This window comes from Polyodon spathula, chromosome 19 (assembly GCF_017654505.1).
Source record: "Polyodon spathula isolate WHYD16114869_AA chromosome 19, ASM1765450v1, whole genome shotgun sequence".
Taxonomy (NCBI): Eukaryota; Metazoa; Chordata; class Actinopteri; order Acipenseriformes; family Polyodontidae; genus Polyodon; species Polyodon spathula.
Genome location: NC_054552.1, coordinates 29,988,602 through 30,007,256, shown reverse-complemented (window position 1 = coordinate 30,007,256; position 18,655 = coordinate 29,988,602). Strand labels below are relative to the sequence as shown.

Genomic DNA, 18,655 nt, shown 5'->3' with positions numbered 1-18,655 from the left:
ACTGTATCCATACTTAATTAGTATAGTACAGTAATATTAACAGAAACCACACATGACACAAAATGAAAAAGTTTTCATTCAAAAGAAAGGTTAGGCCGTCATTCACTTGCTCTCCCTGGGACTTTACTGGCTTGCCCACTTGCAATTTACTCCCAGTTGGGCTTCAGAAGAGATTTTATGCTAAAAAGAATAGAAAGTTGGCAGGTGCTCTGCTAAATAAACTGGCAGTTGTTAACCACTGGTTTTCCCATCACACTAGAGGGCCAAACCAATAGTCAAGCCTTCTGCGGCAGGGTTCGGTCCCAGGGGATTCAACTCAGAAAAATGTGGAAATTGCCTCTGCTTTCCTGTTAATTTTACACAAAATATCTCCCCACCCCACCCCACGAGCTGGAACAGAGTCTTCCAGTGGGCCTTAATCTGTTTATTATGATATACAAACAGAGAAATTGAGTCAATTTACATTTTTCATAACCTCCAGAGTCTCTGTGGAAGCAATTAAAGTCTGAGCTGTTGGTGTTGTAAACATACCCAAATACAGCAGTAACAAAATGTCAACCAGGAACCCTTAAAGGAGACGTTAGTGTAAACAACACCAGCACATCTCTAAAGGAGAGTTCAATATTCTTTGTACTCAAAGGATTTTATTTTTTTATTTCATCCAGTGTGAAAAACACTACACCATGAAAACTTGTGTTACATACAGGCAAGTATAATTATAAGACGCATAAAGCAGTAATAGATCTGTAATTCTCTGCATTGCTATTCCAAACATCATTCACTTCTTTGGCAGGACATTACATATTTATAAAACAACAATTTCTTCAGGCCTCCCATTAACATATTTCTTGCATGCCCCTTATTGCCAAGGCTTTATTTTCATCTTACCACAGGTGGAGTTCATGCTGCCACCACACTATACATTAACTTCCTGTGCATCAGTGTATTAGGACTCTTTTGCACTTACATTGATGCATACCGTATAGGACTTTCGTCCTGCTGCACTGGAAATAAATCTATAATGCGGTGGCAGGATTAACAGACTTCACCAATGCCTGGAAACCCAAACCATTAAAAGAAATGAGACGGGATCTGCAAGCTGTTATGCTAATGAGAGGTAAGATTGAGCTAGGAAGTTCCAACAACTTTCATTTAATTTTTTTGTTTTAATTTGCTTTTTTGCCATTTTGGGCATACCTGGGAATTCGAGAACCAAAACATTTCCAATATGACAGAAAGGTTCATTTAAAAAAGTCTAGCCAAGTAGGTAAGGTATGAACAGCTGTTTCTCAACATCTGGACATAAACTAAAACCACGTAGGGAATGTGTAACATGCCAAGAAATAGTACCAGTTTCATAATGTGACCTTTGTTACAACTAGCACCAGAGCCGCACGAACTTATTCAGCCAAAGGACTTTTGTTCTCATCAACCTGGAATGGGTTTGCACAGATTTCTTGGGACTGAACGCAATTGTTGCACAACTACACCCAACGAAGATACACTAGGTGTTTCTGCACTTGTTTGTTTGAATAAAAATTGATAAGTTCTGAAAGTAAATAAAATATAAGATGTTGCTGCACAGCATCAGTGGTCATGTCTTATACAATATAGAAGAGTTTTTTTGAGTACAGGACCAGTCCCGTCTACACAAATATCAGTAATTAAGAGAGGTATGTATGGTTGGTTTACCATGGCTAAGAACTATTTTATGTCTTTGTAGAGACATTCTTTAACAGCTAAAATAAAAGGTATCGACACAAAAGGACTGAACTCCTTTAGATTCCCTTCTAAAATCAGTGTTTAAATGGGACCACAAAATGTTTCGATGCAAAGGAAGCATTAATTATGGTTTTGCAGGTGTAGTAGGTGATGGGGATGTGTTTCAGCTACAGAGATTTGTCTCTCCTTGTGGATATAGAGTCACTCCGTTTATCCATCAGTAACAGTTGACTGGCCCAATTCCCAAAAGGTCATTTTGGGATCTCACAAGAACTTCTTTTGAACTTGTCAGACCCAAACATCAAAATCTAGTAAATTACAGAGGATAGTTTAGTCTGGATGTGTACTGATCGCTTGTTGTGATAATTCTTGGAAGACAATCCTGCCAGAAACCCTGTAATTTGCAAAGGCAATTTGATACGTGAGAATCCAGCAATAGCTCTGCCAGGTGAGATTAACAGGAAGAGTCTAGTCCTGCTTCACAAGTGTAATAGAAACCACTTCCACCAACCAACTACAATATTATATGCAAAACAGATGTGTAAAGTCGAGGGAACACAAAGCCACTTTTTCAGGAACAGTGGCTTGAACCCTGGTTCTAGGACAAGACCTAGTTTGAGGCAACTTTGCTGTATCAAATCTCCCCTGGTATGTTCTGCAGTGGTCTGAAACCAAGTTCCAAGCCACAACGTGGCTTCATGTTCCCTCAGTATAAGATTATAGTATACTAGTTTGTAATTTGAATGTTCTCTAATTGTAGCATTGCATATGATGGACTAATTTAGGTGTCCGATAACAGCATTGTTACAAATCTAGTGTGCGTAGGGTTGAGCTGAAATCCTAAAAAAGCCCTAGATGTATGTTTTGGATTTCTTGAATGAAATACTCTTCACATAAAAGGTGAGTTTGACGCACAGCTGGGTGGTATGGAAACCGGATGCCTCACTCTAAAAACACTGCTGATAATCTCCTGGCCTGGGGTGGAGAATTCATTCTGGTTAGCACTAAAATCTGAAAACCTATGACACGGCTCATGAGACAAGAGTCAAGCAGTCTGAAAGAATTACATCTCAGACAAGACTGACTGCTGCCAACACGTTGTGAATTATATTTACTGCCAGTGAAGACAGTTTGTTTAAAAGACGACAGAACTCTATTATCATAGGAAAATGATACAGGTTCTCTACTCGGGGCTGTTAAAGAAATAGGCTTTGTAATAGAGAGTGAATGTGGTTTTGAATTATTTTCAGAGCATGAAAAAAATTTATTGCTGTACCTAATGTCATTGTGTTATAAACCTGTAGCACCTCACAGACACAAATGGTCTAAACCACAGCAGATTGAAATACTGCGGTTAATAAAATCATTAAAACAGGTTAGAGGTTTGATTTTCATAACCCTGTTACACAAAGGGCCTTATATTAACTATATAAACACTGTAAGAATTTCGATTTAGGGAAAAAAAACAAAAAACTTTACTTCTCAGTATTATAAATACCAGGTGATTAAATACATGGAGCACTATGGGACGCTATAATAGGTAGTTATGGGAGGGTGATGCATTTTAAAGGCTTGTCATGTAATGCATACTCAATTGAGGAGCTTCACATCCAATTATACTGTCCTTCCGTGAATTCTAAGGAGAATTACAATATCAAAAAATGTTTTATCTTCATGGAGTGCAGGAAGCACCCTATAACCTGGAGATCGCAGGTATGAATCCAGGCTATGTCACAGTCGACGTGACTGGGGGTTCCTAGGGGGCAATGCATAATTGGCTGAGCGCCGCCCGGGTAGGGAGGGCTTAGGGGTCGGCAGGGAAATCCACCGTTCCCTGCACATCAGTGACCCCTGTGGCCTAATTGGGCATACAAAATTGGGAAGAAAAACCAGGGTAATAAAAAAAAAAAGTTTAATCTTCAATGTGTGTGAGCCCTTGCAATGACCTGGAGTATTTTTTTTTTTTTTTTTTTTTTTACTTTTTCCCAGTGCCTCTTTTGGAATTGAAAGCACAGTGTGCCTTGCCAAATATTAACTCCTATAGTATACACACTTGTCATTCAAAGTGATCTCTGCATTAAACGTGTAAGACAGATGTTCAAAACCCATATAACTTCGTAATAGAGAGGCCTTACAGGTACTCGGAGATCGTATTTAACATAAACTATGACTAAACAAAAGGCTCCTTTGTCCGAGTGTTATTCAGGATCTTTTTTCTTTGAAACCTTGTAAAATGGATAGCATTGACAAGTTGCATGGCAATTAATTGAAACAAAAGGTTGCCTTTTTTTACAGAAAATTATATCAGGTAATAATACCTAATCCAAAATTAGAACTACATTATTTTGTGCCAGTAATAATCCCTCAGAGCGAGAGAAGATGACTGAATACAAAGCCTCCCGTCGATAAAGAAATGGAAAGGTAATTAAGGTCTGATGGTATTAAGTAAAAAAAAACCTGCATTACCTCTTGCAAAAAAAACCCTTCAAGTGAAAGATGATAAGTTCCTTTTCTGATACGAATTTGAGACAAACTGCAAGCGAATGCCGCCTCAGCTAGAGTTCAAACAGAATGGGAGAAAGCCACTGAAGTACCTGGTAACAAACACAGCAGTGTCCACAGGTGGGGTGTCGTCCTTTCCATCAGGTACATGGTTGTTACCTAGGTAACGGGCACCCCCATACTCCTCATACTGCCAGTGACAAAAGCTCTCCAAGGACCTCTCCCCATGGTGCCTGATTTTCAGCTTCTCCTGTGGAACATACAATTAATTTCAAGCTTCAGTCTAAGAAAAATGCTCAAAACTGTTTTATGCAATGAAAAAAACTTATTATTCTTTGTAATTATGATATTTTTGACCAAGCTACCTAAAAGCATATAACACAGATTATTACAGAGGAGTTTTTGCTGTTTAGAAATGTAATGCTTAGGCCTGAATAAATTACTTGACTATGGAAAATTAAAAGCTAAAAGCCACCTTAAAGTGCAAACAAATATTAATCTTCCCAAGCGATGAGCTTCCACCATGTAGATGCCATTTAAAAAACAATGTAAGGGCAAAAATCCCTACAGCTTACAGTCATGCCACAAAACATTGAATGAAAAGGATCAAAGTGTTTTGTGGCAGCTGTGCAGAAACCACTTTGCAATCCCCAGGAGCTGTAGATTGAGGCAGGAAGGAATTGGGTCCATAGAGAATAGAAAGGACAGGAGCTTTATGTACTGGAGAAAAGGAAATGGAACTCTGCAATTTAGATGGGGATCACCATAAGGACGTGTAGAGGGGTGAGGTGCCGGAGACATCGACAAACACATTGAGTGAGAGTAAGCAGACACAATGTTCGGACGTTCCTCAGATGCAAGACTAGAAATTTTGTAAGGCACAGTTATGTGGGGAACAAAATTGAAAAAGAAAAGTGTTTCCCCAAGCCATTTTGTTATTAGTAATCAAGCCTTTTCCTGTAAAACTTTGTCAGTTGCTCATGAAGTGTTTATGTTCTGTTTTTTTTTTGTTGTTTTTTTAATTTTGTGTGTATTTATTGGAAGGCTTTTATTCATTTATTAAGCCACTGAGATGCAATCACAATCACTTGGAGGTAGCAGAAAAACATAAGGCTGAGAAATTATCATTTGAAACAAATCAAGCAAAACCTTTTGAAGTGTTTGAAATGGCTTGTGTACCAAAAGCGCAATGCTATTCCAAATACATGATGCAGTTTAATAAACAAAATCAGTAAAGTTACAGTTACAAAACAATGCTGACTCTCCAGAGTCCAAGTATAGAAAACTCTGGCCCTTGTAGACCAGGTTTTTGTTCCCACCATGTTCCAAACTGTTTGTTTATTTGAACCAATCAAACCTGAAACATGTAAACCTTTCATTCAACCTGTTAGGTATAGAATCGTCCTCCGGGACCAGAGATTCCCATCACTCCATAAGACTACAACCTCAGTTAGTGGGGAGCAGAACATTAGCTAAGTGGGAAGTTTGCACTCTTAAAACCTATCCTTAGTAAATGTATTTTTGTAGTACATAAAACAGACGCTGGTACAAAGTCTCTTTGGCTTGTAACTAACTGAAGGCGTAGGTCTGAACTTACAGGGCGCTTGCGAAGCAGGATCAGCTTGGTCACTCGGATGTTAACTCGGACTCCCAGACTCTGATGATGGAACATATTGTACACCTGAAGAAACCAACCAAAAGGCTGTTACAGAAACATAGCTTTAAGGTCAATGCCAACCCTTAAGGCACAACGGTTTTCTTAAATGCATACTACCAGGATAGGAAATGAAGCAAGTGATCTTTAAAAAGGCTGCATTGTATGTATTGTACTTCAAATCAAAGCATTACAAAAACCCCAAAGAGCCTTTGGATTTGTTGTTTGGCACAACCCGGCTGGAAACCACAGAAGCATCTGGTTAAATATGAAGTCTATAATAGATGAAAGTACTAAATGATAAGCGAGATTCCAAGAAGTTTAAAATAGAAACCAGTTGGAGAGCATAATCCCTTTAAACACCTTGCATTGTTCATGGGATTTACAGTTCAAATCTGAGGGGACTTTGTGTTGAAAACCTAGGATTTGTGAAACATAGCACTTCATTCTGTATCCAAGAAAAACGTTAAACGTATTTATTATCTGTGTTACACCTAAACTGTCAAATCCTTACACAACAGTTTTATAATAGACCCCTTACTCCTCGCTGTTTCCTTCAACTGTCTTCTTACTACTGTGTTTTCCTATTGAAACAAAAGTGAGATTGGACAGGCATTTCAGTTCTGAGGCGCTTAACAAGATTCAGCACTGCCACTGGTTTTGCTGCTGATGTTTAAACATGTTGAAGCTCCCCTATACCCAGGGAGCCAGCAATGCAGTCAGGCACACCTTGCTTACCTCAGGGGTATGTACTGTCCCTCGGACATCATATCCAGGGAGAACGACCAGCCAGCTGTCAGTACATTCAGGTTAGCTGGGTATGCCTTTCAGCTTTGTAATCTTGCTGCTATTGTTTTTTTAAAGTTGGTTTTCTTTTTTTGTTTTCTTGTATTGTTTTTGGTTTATTTTAAGATGGCACACAGACTGAAACAAGTAAGAGCAGAGCTCAAACAACGAACCATCAGTGAAAATGAAAAAACTAGACGTAGTCAATAAAAATCTCATTATTTCTGGTGTTGCTGCATTTTATTTAATTTTATTGAAATTGCATGCTCCCTGTAACTAGCAGTGCAGAATTAAATTGGGGGCTAGATGCCAAAAACTAACTTTCCAGATTCTTACTCCCAAACATCTCCTCAGCTCTCCTTAGGCTTTCCTGAAGCCAAATTCATTTTTACAGCCACAGCCCTAAATACTTTTAATCAGTTGCACATTTATGCACAGTAATGAGGAACAGGGGTGTGAAAAATCAGTATGTTTTCTCATGCTAGCCAACCCTCAAGGTCCCACAGCTGGCCAAAAGAAACACTGGATTCCTAATCAGCTGAGCACAAGTTACCATGACTTACATCCTTTTGGACAAAGCAGTCAGCATTTAACACTATCCATGATGTCTGAATCTAAGCAAGGCACGCTTCTTCAGTATGCTTAAGCAATTCATTAAAATACAACGCTGGATCAAGGTTAGGGGAAACATGATTGATTCAGTAAAGTCAACCCCTGTCATTATTAAAAAAAAAAAAAAAAAAAAAAAAAACACAGGTCAAGGTTATTGAATTAATATTTTTGAAAGGTCAACACTAATGCCTTACTCTACACACTGTGTAAAGACAGAAATGATAAAAAATAAAATCGAACATCCAATTTATTCATTGCATGAAAACGGGTCGGGTCATTTTTATAGTAGCTATGCAGATACACTCCTGTTCTAGCGGTCTGGGCTAACAGCGTCCCTCACCATGTTCATGACAGTGAGGATGAATCTCTGGGCAGCTTCTGCTCCATGGTACCGCACCATGTCCGAGTCAGCCACTACCAGCGTCTCCACGGTGTACTCGCTGTGTAACCGGATGGCATTCCTTCTGCCCCTCCCCTCCTCTGCAGATTTGGACTTCTTGTGCTTCTTTCCTGCAATACATGCAGTTTAGTTTTGGTTAATTGTGTGGCTTCTTTAAGCAACCCCCCACCAAGATGGCTTCACATATACCTGTATGAACCTCTTGGAACATTTCCCCATCATCCTCCTGCTCACATATGTAAGAGACAGATTTACATGCGAGCAGGAGGATGATGGGAAATGCAGTTCTGAGCGGTCCATACAGGCAGAGATGTTTGAAGTGTCCACGACACCCCCTGAGGCACTGCTGGTCAGGATGAAATATTAAAACAAAAGGAGAACAGCCTAATAATTCTACTCTATAATGGTTTGTGTGTGTGTGTGTGTGTGTGTGTGCGTGCACGCGCATGTATATGTTTATTTTTCATAAAAGTATTAAAATTACCTTAACATACAAATGAGTTTATATCCCTGCAGTGCAGTTGGGCCAATAGCATTCACCTCAACTAAGGCCTTGAAATCCTCCCCTGCTGTCACCAATTCACATTGCATTAAGCAGCAAAACAGCACGTCGCATTGTGAGATTGTGCCAGCATCCATACAGCTTTAAACTTATTAATATTATTTGAAATCTCAGCAGTTTTTTTGTATTACTTTTTTTTTTTAGCAAAACTGGTTGCACAGTTTTGTGATTATTTAAAAATTAGTACAATTTTCAAGTAATTGCTTCCCATTACGTAGTCCTTGTATACTTGCCACTCAGAGGCAATTTCACCCTGGTGCGAGGTGAGTGTACAGATACTTTCACTTGGGTACGAAGACTATTCCAGATCATTAACATTTGCTGGAACGAAATGACCTCCACAACTACAGGAGCCAGAATGGCAGGGCTGCACGATGTGGACCTCGTGACCCCACTGCACAGTCTAGACTTTGATTAGATCTGTAGGTTTTCCTGCCTGGGAAACACTGCATCCATATCCACCAATCAACTACTTTGAAAACGGGCTCATAGACAACTGACTTGAAACCAAACAGAATAAGACTGTTTAGTAAAGGGCACTCCAAAAGATCAAAGCAGCGTTGCTCTTTATTATAAAAGAATAACATAGAAGAAAAAAAAAACAAAAAAACCCCACAAGAACTCAAAGACACCACGATCTGCCTTCGCCATTAAAGGCAAAGGCAAAAGGCAAAACAACACAAGCGATATTAAGCTGTCCTTAACAGACAGGATTACTATTATATTAGCTTTTTATTAGCTTCCCAGACAATGCCAGCGATAGTGATCTGGTCAAGTGCAGGTTAATCAGTAATTGATAGTCATTGCTGTGGTAGCATTTCCCATTTTCTATACATCAAAGAATCAATGGCTATTAATAACTGCAAGCTACCTTCCTCCCTGACTTTCATAAACCCTTGGCCATATTGGACAAAAATGGAAAGCTACATTTTGCCAAAAGCTAAACAAGGTGAAATTGTTCCTACTTCCCTACTACAGAACTAACCAACATGATCCCGAGTAAGTAAGTAAGCACCCTGGTGACAGAGTAGAGCTCAGGGATGAAGTTAAATACAGTTAAGAGATCATTTAGACCTGCTCCATCTTCCCACATACCAGCACTGTGTTACTGGTGCTACCCTTCTCACGAGACCCATAACTGAGGTCCGCTTGTATTTTACATGCTTTAACGATCATGTGGAATTTGCTGAAAAGTGACCTGGGTAATGAAGCCGATACCATTGCATGTTCAGTAAGAAACTTTACTTCCCCTGTCCAGTGGCCCATGGCTTTTTTTAGAATCAAGCACCTATGCTCCACAGAGCATATTGTGTCTATACCTTCAGCTAAACAACTAATCTGTATTATATTTAAAACCTAAGAGCCTGTTGACAGCACAGAATGCCCCACCCTAATTTGGATTGAGGTCTCCACTTCCTGCATTTGACATACTTTAAGAAAAGGGTTACATATCCTGCAAAATGCTACTGTAGTAAAAAGAACGAGCCCGGATAGCAGGACACTCTCGAATGAATGAGCAGTTAAGAACTGGAAGCAGATCTGTTGTAGTTAAACAAGTTGCAATATTTTTGGAATTCCCACTGATTTTGTACGAAACCACAACGAAGCCTGCTTTTTAATCAGGACGTCTGGCTGAAAATGAATTCAACAATATTTTGAAATCTTTTAATTCCAGAGGAAAGCGATCGAATGCTGGAGCTTAAGAAAACAAGGCTCTTCACCACGCCTGCCACATGAACACAGGTCACCGGCAGGCCTCTCCCAGCTGTCGCAGTCAGGCCTCATGAGGAGGGCTCCTTCTTTGATTTACTGAGTCCAGGGGCAGGGAGCGAGCCCACATGTCAATTTGTTTCCACTGAATAATGTTCACTCCCACTTCCTTTCCTCTGTGATTCTAACTCTTTGCACCCTATAACTTTTCCACAGGGCTGCTTGCCAGATTTTTGATACCAGATCATAGACACATCTGCCATGCACCAAGTATTCTAGGCAGTCTGGAACAACATTTCACCAGAATGCAAAAGCCCTCAGGGTCCAACTTTTAGCTGAAAAAAAGTGGTTTAGGGATATATAAACCCAATAAATGCTGAACCAATTTTGATACTGATTCATCACTGATGTGTAAATAGAACGTGTACATTTTATCAAAATATTTTCTCTATTCCTGTGCTCGGTTTTCTGTATACATTCTGTATTCTCAGAAACCCCCCACCCCCCACACCTCCCCCCAATAAGTTAACCAAATTGATCCCAAGGTGACCTGAAAATGTAACACAATTGTAAATGGCCTCCTATTTCTTTAGTTTTCCTTCTTTTTCTGTATTAATTCTGTCAAGATGTATGGATGCCAGCATCCATCTCTCCTACAGTGCGCTTTGGATAATCCCAAACATAACGGATACTGGAATTTGAGTCTAGTCTAGGTCCACCATGACTATTAGGCAGACGGAAACAGTCTGTTTTTTAAATTAGTCTCTTAACTGCGTAAATTGATAACAGCCCAGCCTTATTCAGTTCAAGGAAATTCTAATAATTTTCTCCAAATACACTTTTTTTTTGTGGTGAGAAACTAGGAATGTGCCCACACTCTTGCATCCTTCAAAGGCATTGTTCTTTCATGTAACATGATGCAATTGTATACATCCAGAATCTGCAGCTGTACAAAGTGCGTTTCGAGTCGGCTGGGATAAAATAGCAAACCCTGTGAAGTATTCAGGACATGAAGCTTAATGGATAAAAAATCTGTTTCAGTCAGTATCTTAAGCCTCGAGGGATGGCACAGTTAAGGGATAAACTAAAACGCTCTCCTCTTATTGAAGCCTTTTAATGGTCACAGAGGAAAGGGGGGGTCTGACGGGCCCAACTTCAGTCACAAGCAGACATGAGTCCAGGGGAAAGAATTTCCATATCTGGCACCTAGTATTGCCATCCCTGCTCCAGGTGCTGGTAAGTGGGCAATAGCTCTAACACCTGGTGCTTTTCTGTTGTCCAGAATTTAAGGATTTAGACCAGTACAGCTGGGCTGAACTGAAACAAATGTAACTATGTAACTATGACAGTCTACAAGACTGCCATAAAGGGAGCTTAAATGTCTTGAGCCACCCGTTTTACAAAAAAAAAAATTAAAAAGAAGTTTCAATTGGTATGCAGGTTCAGGCTTTATTCCCAGACGACATGGAGTCAGTTCATTTATATAAGTTGTGCTCTTTTCTGGACTGATCTATTTTTATTCCGATTCATCTGATCTGTGAATCAAATGAGGTCCCAGTCTTACAGCTGGAAGTACAGTAAATATATATATATATATATATATATATATATATATATATATATATATATATATATATATATATATATATATATATATATATATATATATATATATATATATAAAAAGACTAGTATTCCCAAAGTTAAATTACATGTTTTTTTTGGCTTTCCGTCTTCAAAAGTGATTTATAAGACCAGCTGCAACTGAAACATCTAGATCCACAATTACTGTAGTTTTCATTCATTTTCAGTAATAAATTGATGCCCTGCAGATGCATGACCTGTAAAACATAACAGTTATCACTGATGTCATAAAATACTGACACAGCAGTAATCCCCATGGTTACTGGAAAGCAGTTATTTCTCTGTATGCTTGTGAACAGATGTGACTTAAGTCAGGATCTTTAAGTATGTTGCACACCTCTATCACTCCATGCCAACACTTTTAAATTGCACTTATAGAATTTGAAAGTAAAAATGTAAACTTATAAATCGCACCTAAAAGAAATTTTGTTTGATCAAACTAGAGCTTCCATCAGGCACCTGTGCAACTTTCCCCTGCTGCAACTGAGCCTGACTAAGCTGACCCACTATAAAGAGATGGGAGGTCTGCCTTAAAATACAAATCTCTCGCTTCAGAATTCTGGAAACTTGGCTAAGATTGCCACAGGCCTAGAAAATACGTAAAACATTTTCATGTAAAACACAAGTGGAGAGGTACTTTTGTCTGATAATGCATGTTAGAGCCGAGCTGCAGCAGATTCCAACAGGAGCTGCACATAAAAACTGAGGAACAGCTGCGTCTCCTCCAAGACCCTTTTAGCAGACTTGCACACTTAAAACATCAAAGGATTAGCAATACTTATAAATGCTGCCCTGAAACACTGATGATTTATTGACTGTGGTGCTCTGCAATTGTTAGACAATCCAGAGGGGGGTGTTATGAATGAGAACAGTAGCAATAAGCGACTGAGATCATGCATGGAAATTGCTAATCTACAGTGTGGTGGAGGGATCGATTGTTGTTTTAAGTTCGCTACACAGCACTAAATCAGGCACCTCTTCACCTTCAAAACCTGCCTTTGTCTCAATTTTTTTTCTTTAAAAAAAAAAATAATAAAAAAATGTTTCAGGGGACTAGAACATTTTGATGAAACCAGCTTTAACTGCTTTAAAATGTAAAATAAAATAAAAAAAAACACTTCATTAAAAATGACCAACCAAGAAGGAGTGGGTACAGAGAATAAATTAGTAGGTGAGCATTAATGTCTGTTCATCTTCCTTCAGTTGTCATGTATATTCAGGGTAGGCCCATCAACAATCCCCCTGGCTGGCCTGATGATCCCTCCCCCCTTATTCCCTTGCATGCTCTGTATCCGATGGTAATGAGATGCTCCTGGCCCTTACCTGTTACTGTTTTGCAGGACTGCTGGTGTGCTTTGGAATTCTGCTGGTTCGATCGTGGGGATCTCTTCTGTCTGAAAACATTGTGCTCCATCCCATTGAATTCCCCCAGAGTGTTGTTTACTGGTTCAATAAGCATCCTCTCATCTTCAATTTGGATAAAACCAGTCTGTAATTAAAAAAAAAATACTGACTAATATTGTCAATACAATCCTACAGCTTGCTTATTAATAAGAAATGCTTAAACTAAAGTTTTCTCTCTTGATAATTGGGACTGAATTTAAACAATGGTGTTTCTACCTGTATTGCTGCTTTTTTAAAAAAAAAAAAAAACAACACAAACACTGAATGATAATTGATGTTTTTAGCAAGCTTGGCATACCAGTCAGTCTTTTCACCATTTGTGTTTACAGAGCTTCTTTGAAAATGCTTTACGAATAGCGATCAATTTTACATACGGCAATGCTGACTTCCCTCCCCTCCCCACCACTTCCCACTCATATAACTGCCAAAGCAGGTAGCAAGCAAAACAAAAGAATCTGCCATTACTTTTGATAGATAAAAAGCAACACAGGCTTTAAAAAGCCCCGATAGCTCCTGGCAACGATGCCATTGTTATTTGGACAAAGCAAAGCTCTTTGATGCAGTCGTCTGTAAAGACATGGCTATAAAAACACAAGCAAACAATCAGCATCCTCAGTCCTCTGTATTATCTGAGATTACTGTTGGATGTAGTGGGCATCAATGTGAAATAGGAGGCAGGAGGTTCCTATTACAGTTTTAAAGCAGCCTAGTCACTAAACACTGCCTTAACCGTTATAGAAGTTATGGAAAAATCATATAGTAAAGACAGCATGGTAAAGTACAGTATGGCATGGTATAGCACAGTAAACTACGGTTAATGCACGTTAAGCATATGCCAGATTACTACCTAAACAGTGTAACTGTGCATTAGCAGACTGCTACAGGATCGTTCAGGTCAGCAAAGAGAAAAGTAACTATCCAGCGGAAACGCAATGTATGGAATGGCCAAAAAATGTCTTATCAAAGAAAAACAATAAACAGCCATTCAGCCAACTGATACAGACAGGACGTTTTCTTTCTCCACACTCTGACAAATCTAAAACACTTCTCAAACTCGCTAAGAGTGTAAAAAAAGGCAATCGCATAGTATAAAACAGCTGCTTACTGGGAGTTGTGATGGCTCTGTTTAAATGTCATAGGTCTGAGATCTATCACCCTGCTGACAAAGGATCAGTACTATGCTGGGCAATTAGGGTATGCTGCTCTGGTACTGTACACATCGACCAGTAGTCTTCATGATCGCATACTGTAGAGTATGTCAGGCAGACTGAAAATGAAGGATGCAAAGTGTTCTGTTTGTGATCACACTCTGTACACAGTACAGGGCTCACTGCGTTACGTTTGCAAAGAAAGCTTAAACAAACAGCACAAACAGAATGGCCAGGGGAAGGAAAAATATATATTGTCAGCAAAACGTCTTCTGCCAAGGCTTTTTCAGCATGCCTACCACAGAGAGTGCTAATACAGCCAAGCATCTTTCACTTCTCCAAACAGGTATGTCTCAAGGCAAGGTTCTGGATAATACCTGCACTGTGGATGCCGTCACATTTGATCTATGTTTTGTTAGGTGCGTTTCCATTATGCAAGGAGCAATTATAAAGCTTGGCAAAGGTATATACCTATTTTCTCGCCAAGTAACATTAGATAATGTGGGAGAGGGTGCATTTATCCATTTCAGTTCAATCATGGCCAAGTAAGAACACATCTCTTAAAGGGTTATTTATTTGATTCTCCAACGTGTTTATCAGATACAAGAAGCTTTTTTTTGCCATGTTGTAATGTGCCCCACTAGACATTACTGCATGTTACACCATGTCAAAACACCTACCGATAAAAGTGCAGCTGTTCTTCAAAACACCCGGGCAGGTGCTTTGGTACACAAGAGCTAAACTGCCGAGAAAGCACATTTAGTTGGGACAAATAACCAACAGCAACACAGCAGACATAACTGCTGTTCAAACTGTGCTAACCTGCACTGTTTAATACAAGGATATTACATTGACTGCACAGCAAATACAGTGAGAACATGCAGTTTTAGTGCAGTTACACCATAACTTCCTCTCCACGGTTATTTTTGTTGTTCTAACTGAATGCTGCTGCTTTGCATACAGTTCACATCAAGTGCCTCTGTGTCTGTGGAAGGAGAGCTCTACAGCATTGCAGGCTTGTCTGTTGGTGTTCCAGGCTCTCGGGGCACAGAAGGGATCATTCCTGAATTACAATTTTTGCCCATGTAAAAGATCACATTCTACAGCTTTGAAAAAGCATAATTCCATTAGCTATCTCTGAATTGCAATTTGAACCAATCTGTCTGAGCTAAGAGCCAGCTGACATTGACAAAGCGAGACCGGAGTGCCTCCACCAGGCGGAGATTTGAGGTTTCCGTTTGAATTGAACGCGTGCCAAGAACAGCCGAGAGATTTTACTGCAAAAATTAAGTGTCTTAAAGTGCCACTGTATGAGCTGCAGAGGTCTGCGTGCTTTTTTCCCCTTCTGACTTTCACACAGTTACATTTTCATTAGCAGAAGAACAGAACAAAGAGGTCAACGTTAGGCTTCTTATCTCTGTTGTGGTTCAGTGAGAGCAGGAACCAACACACATTGAATTGGTAAAGCCTTCTTCAAAGAATTTTACTATTCAAAGAGAACAATGGTCTAGTCTGAACTACAAGGCACACTAGTTTCCTGGCTGCTTCATGAGCCAATGTAAAAGTTATGATTTAATAGGAATTAGTATCACTTTCATATCAGGATTGCTGCTGACGTTGTGTATAAAATGTAACTACATCTGGTTTACTGACAGATCACCAAAGCTAACCATGTTTTTATAAGTCACATGCACAAAGCTCTATTATATTTAGTTTATCAAACACAAATTTTAGATTGTTCATTTCAACAGAGTAAGCCATAGCTGGAGATATCTATTCCTTTTGAAAGCTTGTGAAAAGAAAGACAGAACACTACTTCTGTTCCCCTCTCTCTCTGAGCTTTGTATGCAAAGGGCTAAGTTTGAGAGGGCAAAGAACCAAGGGCACTTAAGATGTCTCAGGTGTGTTCATGAATATCTCGCACCAATTTATCAAACACCTTTAAAGGTGGTCAGAATAATAGGTCAGCTACTGTATTTCTCATTGACTTCTAGCTATATGCCCCTTGTAACAGTGTCATCAATGTGTGTCATCCAAGCAACACGTACAAGCTGGCTGATATAACAATTACGGTAATTGAATCGGATGCTGACAAGTGGCATGATAGTTTAAAATTCTACAGAGTACTGGCAACAGGTAGAATGAATGGACTTTTCCGTATTGTGCCGTCCCTGTGTAGCCATTGGCACAAGCACAAGTGAGGGTAGCTGTCAGATCGCCAGTGTCCTGCCCAATGAGCTGGTTCACTACGTGTCACAATAGCTGAAGCTCCTCCCTTTCAACAAGTTCACAGACTGCTGGGCAGACGCCTCTTCGATGTAACCTCTGCTGTAGGGCTGTGTCAGAAAGGGGGCGTTCTATCCTCTTTCCTGCTCTGAATATACAATCGCTAGCGATTAAAGAAACACACGGCTCATTCTTCCTCAGTACAGTAGGTAACTTGCAAAAGAAGCACTGGCCATTCAACAACTACTTTCCTCTTTGTAAGATATTTATAAAAGAAAAATGAAATTATATATCTAATAATAAATGGGAAAAATGTATGATGGTTCTAAAACCAGTAAGAACCAGTGGGTACAGCTTGAAGGTGTTCAGTGCAAGGCTATCCCAAACTCAACTCAACTAGAATGCCAAGTTTAAAGAACTCTGTTACAAGAAACGTAGTAGACAAGGTTAGTCCATTTAATCTGCAGCCAGTTGCATTCGCCGTGTGTGGCCGCTCCTTATGCTGGGCCTGCCAGTTACACATGCCAAGGGGAGTGCCAGCTATGAGAGGAGACTCAGCTGTGAAGCAATCCACCTGTGCATCAATTGAGATTATATTTTATATATATAAGTGTGCATTACGTATACAAAAAAATATGTCTGGGCAGAAGCAAGCAGTTTGCATACAAGCACTTAACGTTAGCAATCCCCTCCCACCACATGTTCATAATGTATACCAGGGAACAGTTTTTCAGCATTTTAAAACTAAACTGTTTTCATATTTCACGGTTGCCACGTATCAAATAAATAGATACAGAGAACAGCAAATTTACCAGGCCATTGCAAGTGCTGACAGACGCAAATGAGCTGTTGAAATTCAGAACGTGTCCCGTGTAGAAGCACTGCAGGCCGCCTGGAATATGGGTCAGCCTCTCGGTGCCATTATCTCCCCTCTCCTCGATAATGAAGTCCTCCGACAGGAATCTGACGTCTCTCTCGAGATGCAAATACAACTCTCTCCCAAACGCAGGCAATCTGATGAACAGGTTTTCACCATGGTCTCCCTGGGATTGAGACCTGCGAGCGTCAGCTTCGAGCACAGGGGGCTGATCACGGCGTCTTCGCTTCCGCGAGTCTCCCTCCCACAACAGGTGAATCTCGTCCTCAAGCACCTGAGATGGGACAACCAGATCTTTCTCGGCACCAAAGTACGCTATTTGAAGATGACAGAAACGTAATATTACTTTCAGGAACCAAACGTATAGATTAAACATTGTATATGGGCCTTGCTGCAACATTTACTAGACTCGAATCAAATGTGATTGCAGTTAAACCATACGTATATCACACGTTATTATACAGATAACAGTAAAAGTACGGCATTTAACATCAGGACATTTGACTAAAAACGTCCTCTTATAATGACATTTTGCAGCTTAAAGCATTTCTCATTCTTTCAAGCCTCAAGTTTCACACTCGGTGGCCAAGTTCTAATGAATGGAAACTATGAACAGGCTGCAATAACAATTGCCAGAAAAAAAGTTACAAAACCTTTTTTATTATTATTTATTTTTTATATACACCTTTCCATTACAAGCAGTATACAATCGTACAGTTGTTAAATTAGCAGGCGACACAAAACACCTGTTTACTGGAACCGTGTCACGCATTGCAATAAGGTTTAACAGATATTAACATTAAATAATACAATTTAAAATGACAGTACAGAAGCTTTACTTTGTAGAAGAGCCGCTCTTGACCCGAGTCGCGTACTGTATACTCTTAAAAGATGAGCAACAAAAGAAACGTTTTAAATTTGTAGCAAGTGTTCGCAAACCAAGTGCAACATTTAATGTACTTTCTAACTAATAACTTACTTTAAAAAAATAAAAAATAAAACCATACACATTTAAAAGTATTACAGCACCTGAAATGAGGTTCATTCCAATGCATAGCAGAAGAGTTGACAGAAAAGGCAGCAGGGCTGAGCTGTAGTACATTGTAGGCACAGCTGATTGCTAAAAGTCTAGATGCAGACAGGGAGAATGAGAAGCTGAATTCGTCAGGGAGAACAGCTGAGGCTGGAATGAAGTTCTTCAAACTTTTGTGAAATTATTCAGCGAAGCCGACAAGCTGAACTTGAAACAACAGACCCGCCTTCTTCTACTCGGGACAAGCCTTTCTTTATCATGATTGGATTTGTAGTGTTGCGAGAGCAGGTCCGCGCATTTGTATTGGACAATGTGGCTATCAGTCTCACCAGTAGGCTGTAACCGTACACGTGGTTTCAGTCATTTAAAGAAACC

At 39.7% G+C, this 18,655-nt stretch overlaps 1 protein-coding gene across 2 annotated transcripts in view; it reads right to left on the bottom strand.

The window, feature by feature from the left end:
• The window catches only part of adamts17 (ADAM metallopeptidase with thrombospondin type 1 motif, 17), a 79,959-nt gene extending 61,507 nt beyond the window's left edge, over window positions 1-18,452 (bottom strand). For both annotated transcript variants that reach the window (XM_041218747.1, XM_041218749.1), the window contains exons 1-6: window positions 18,277-18,452; window positions 17,183-17,562; window positions 12,916-13,081; window positions 7,617-7,786; window positions 5,822-5,905; window positions 4,317-4,474 (exon numbers count right to left, since the gene is read on the bottom strand). In XM_041218747.1, coding sequence (XP_041074681.1) covers window positions 4,317-4,474; window positions 5,822-5,905; window positions 7,617-7,786; window positions 12,916-13,081; window positions 17,183-17,562; window positions 18,277-18,349 — 1,031 coding nt within the window. In that variant the 5' untranslated portion in view covers window positions 18,350-18,452. The remainder of the gene's footprint in view (window positions 1-4,316; window positions 4,475-5,821; window positions 5,906-7,616; window positions 7,787-12,915; window positions 13,082-17,182; window positions 17,563-18,276) is intronic.
• Between the last annotated feature and the right edge of the window lie 203 nt (window positions 18,453-18,655).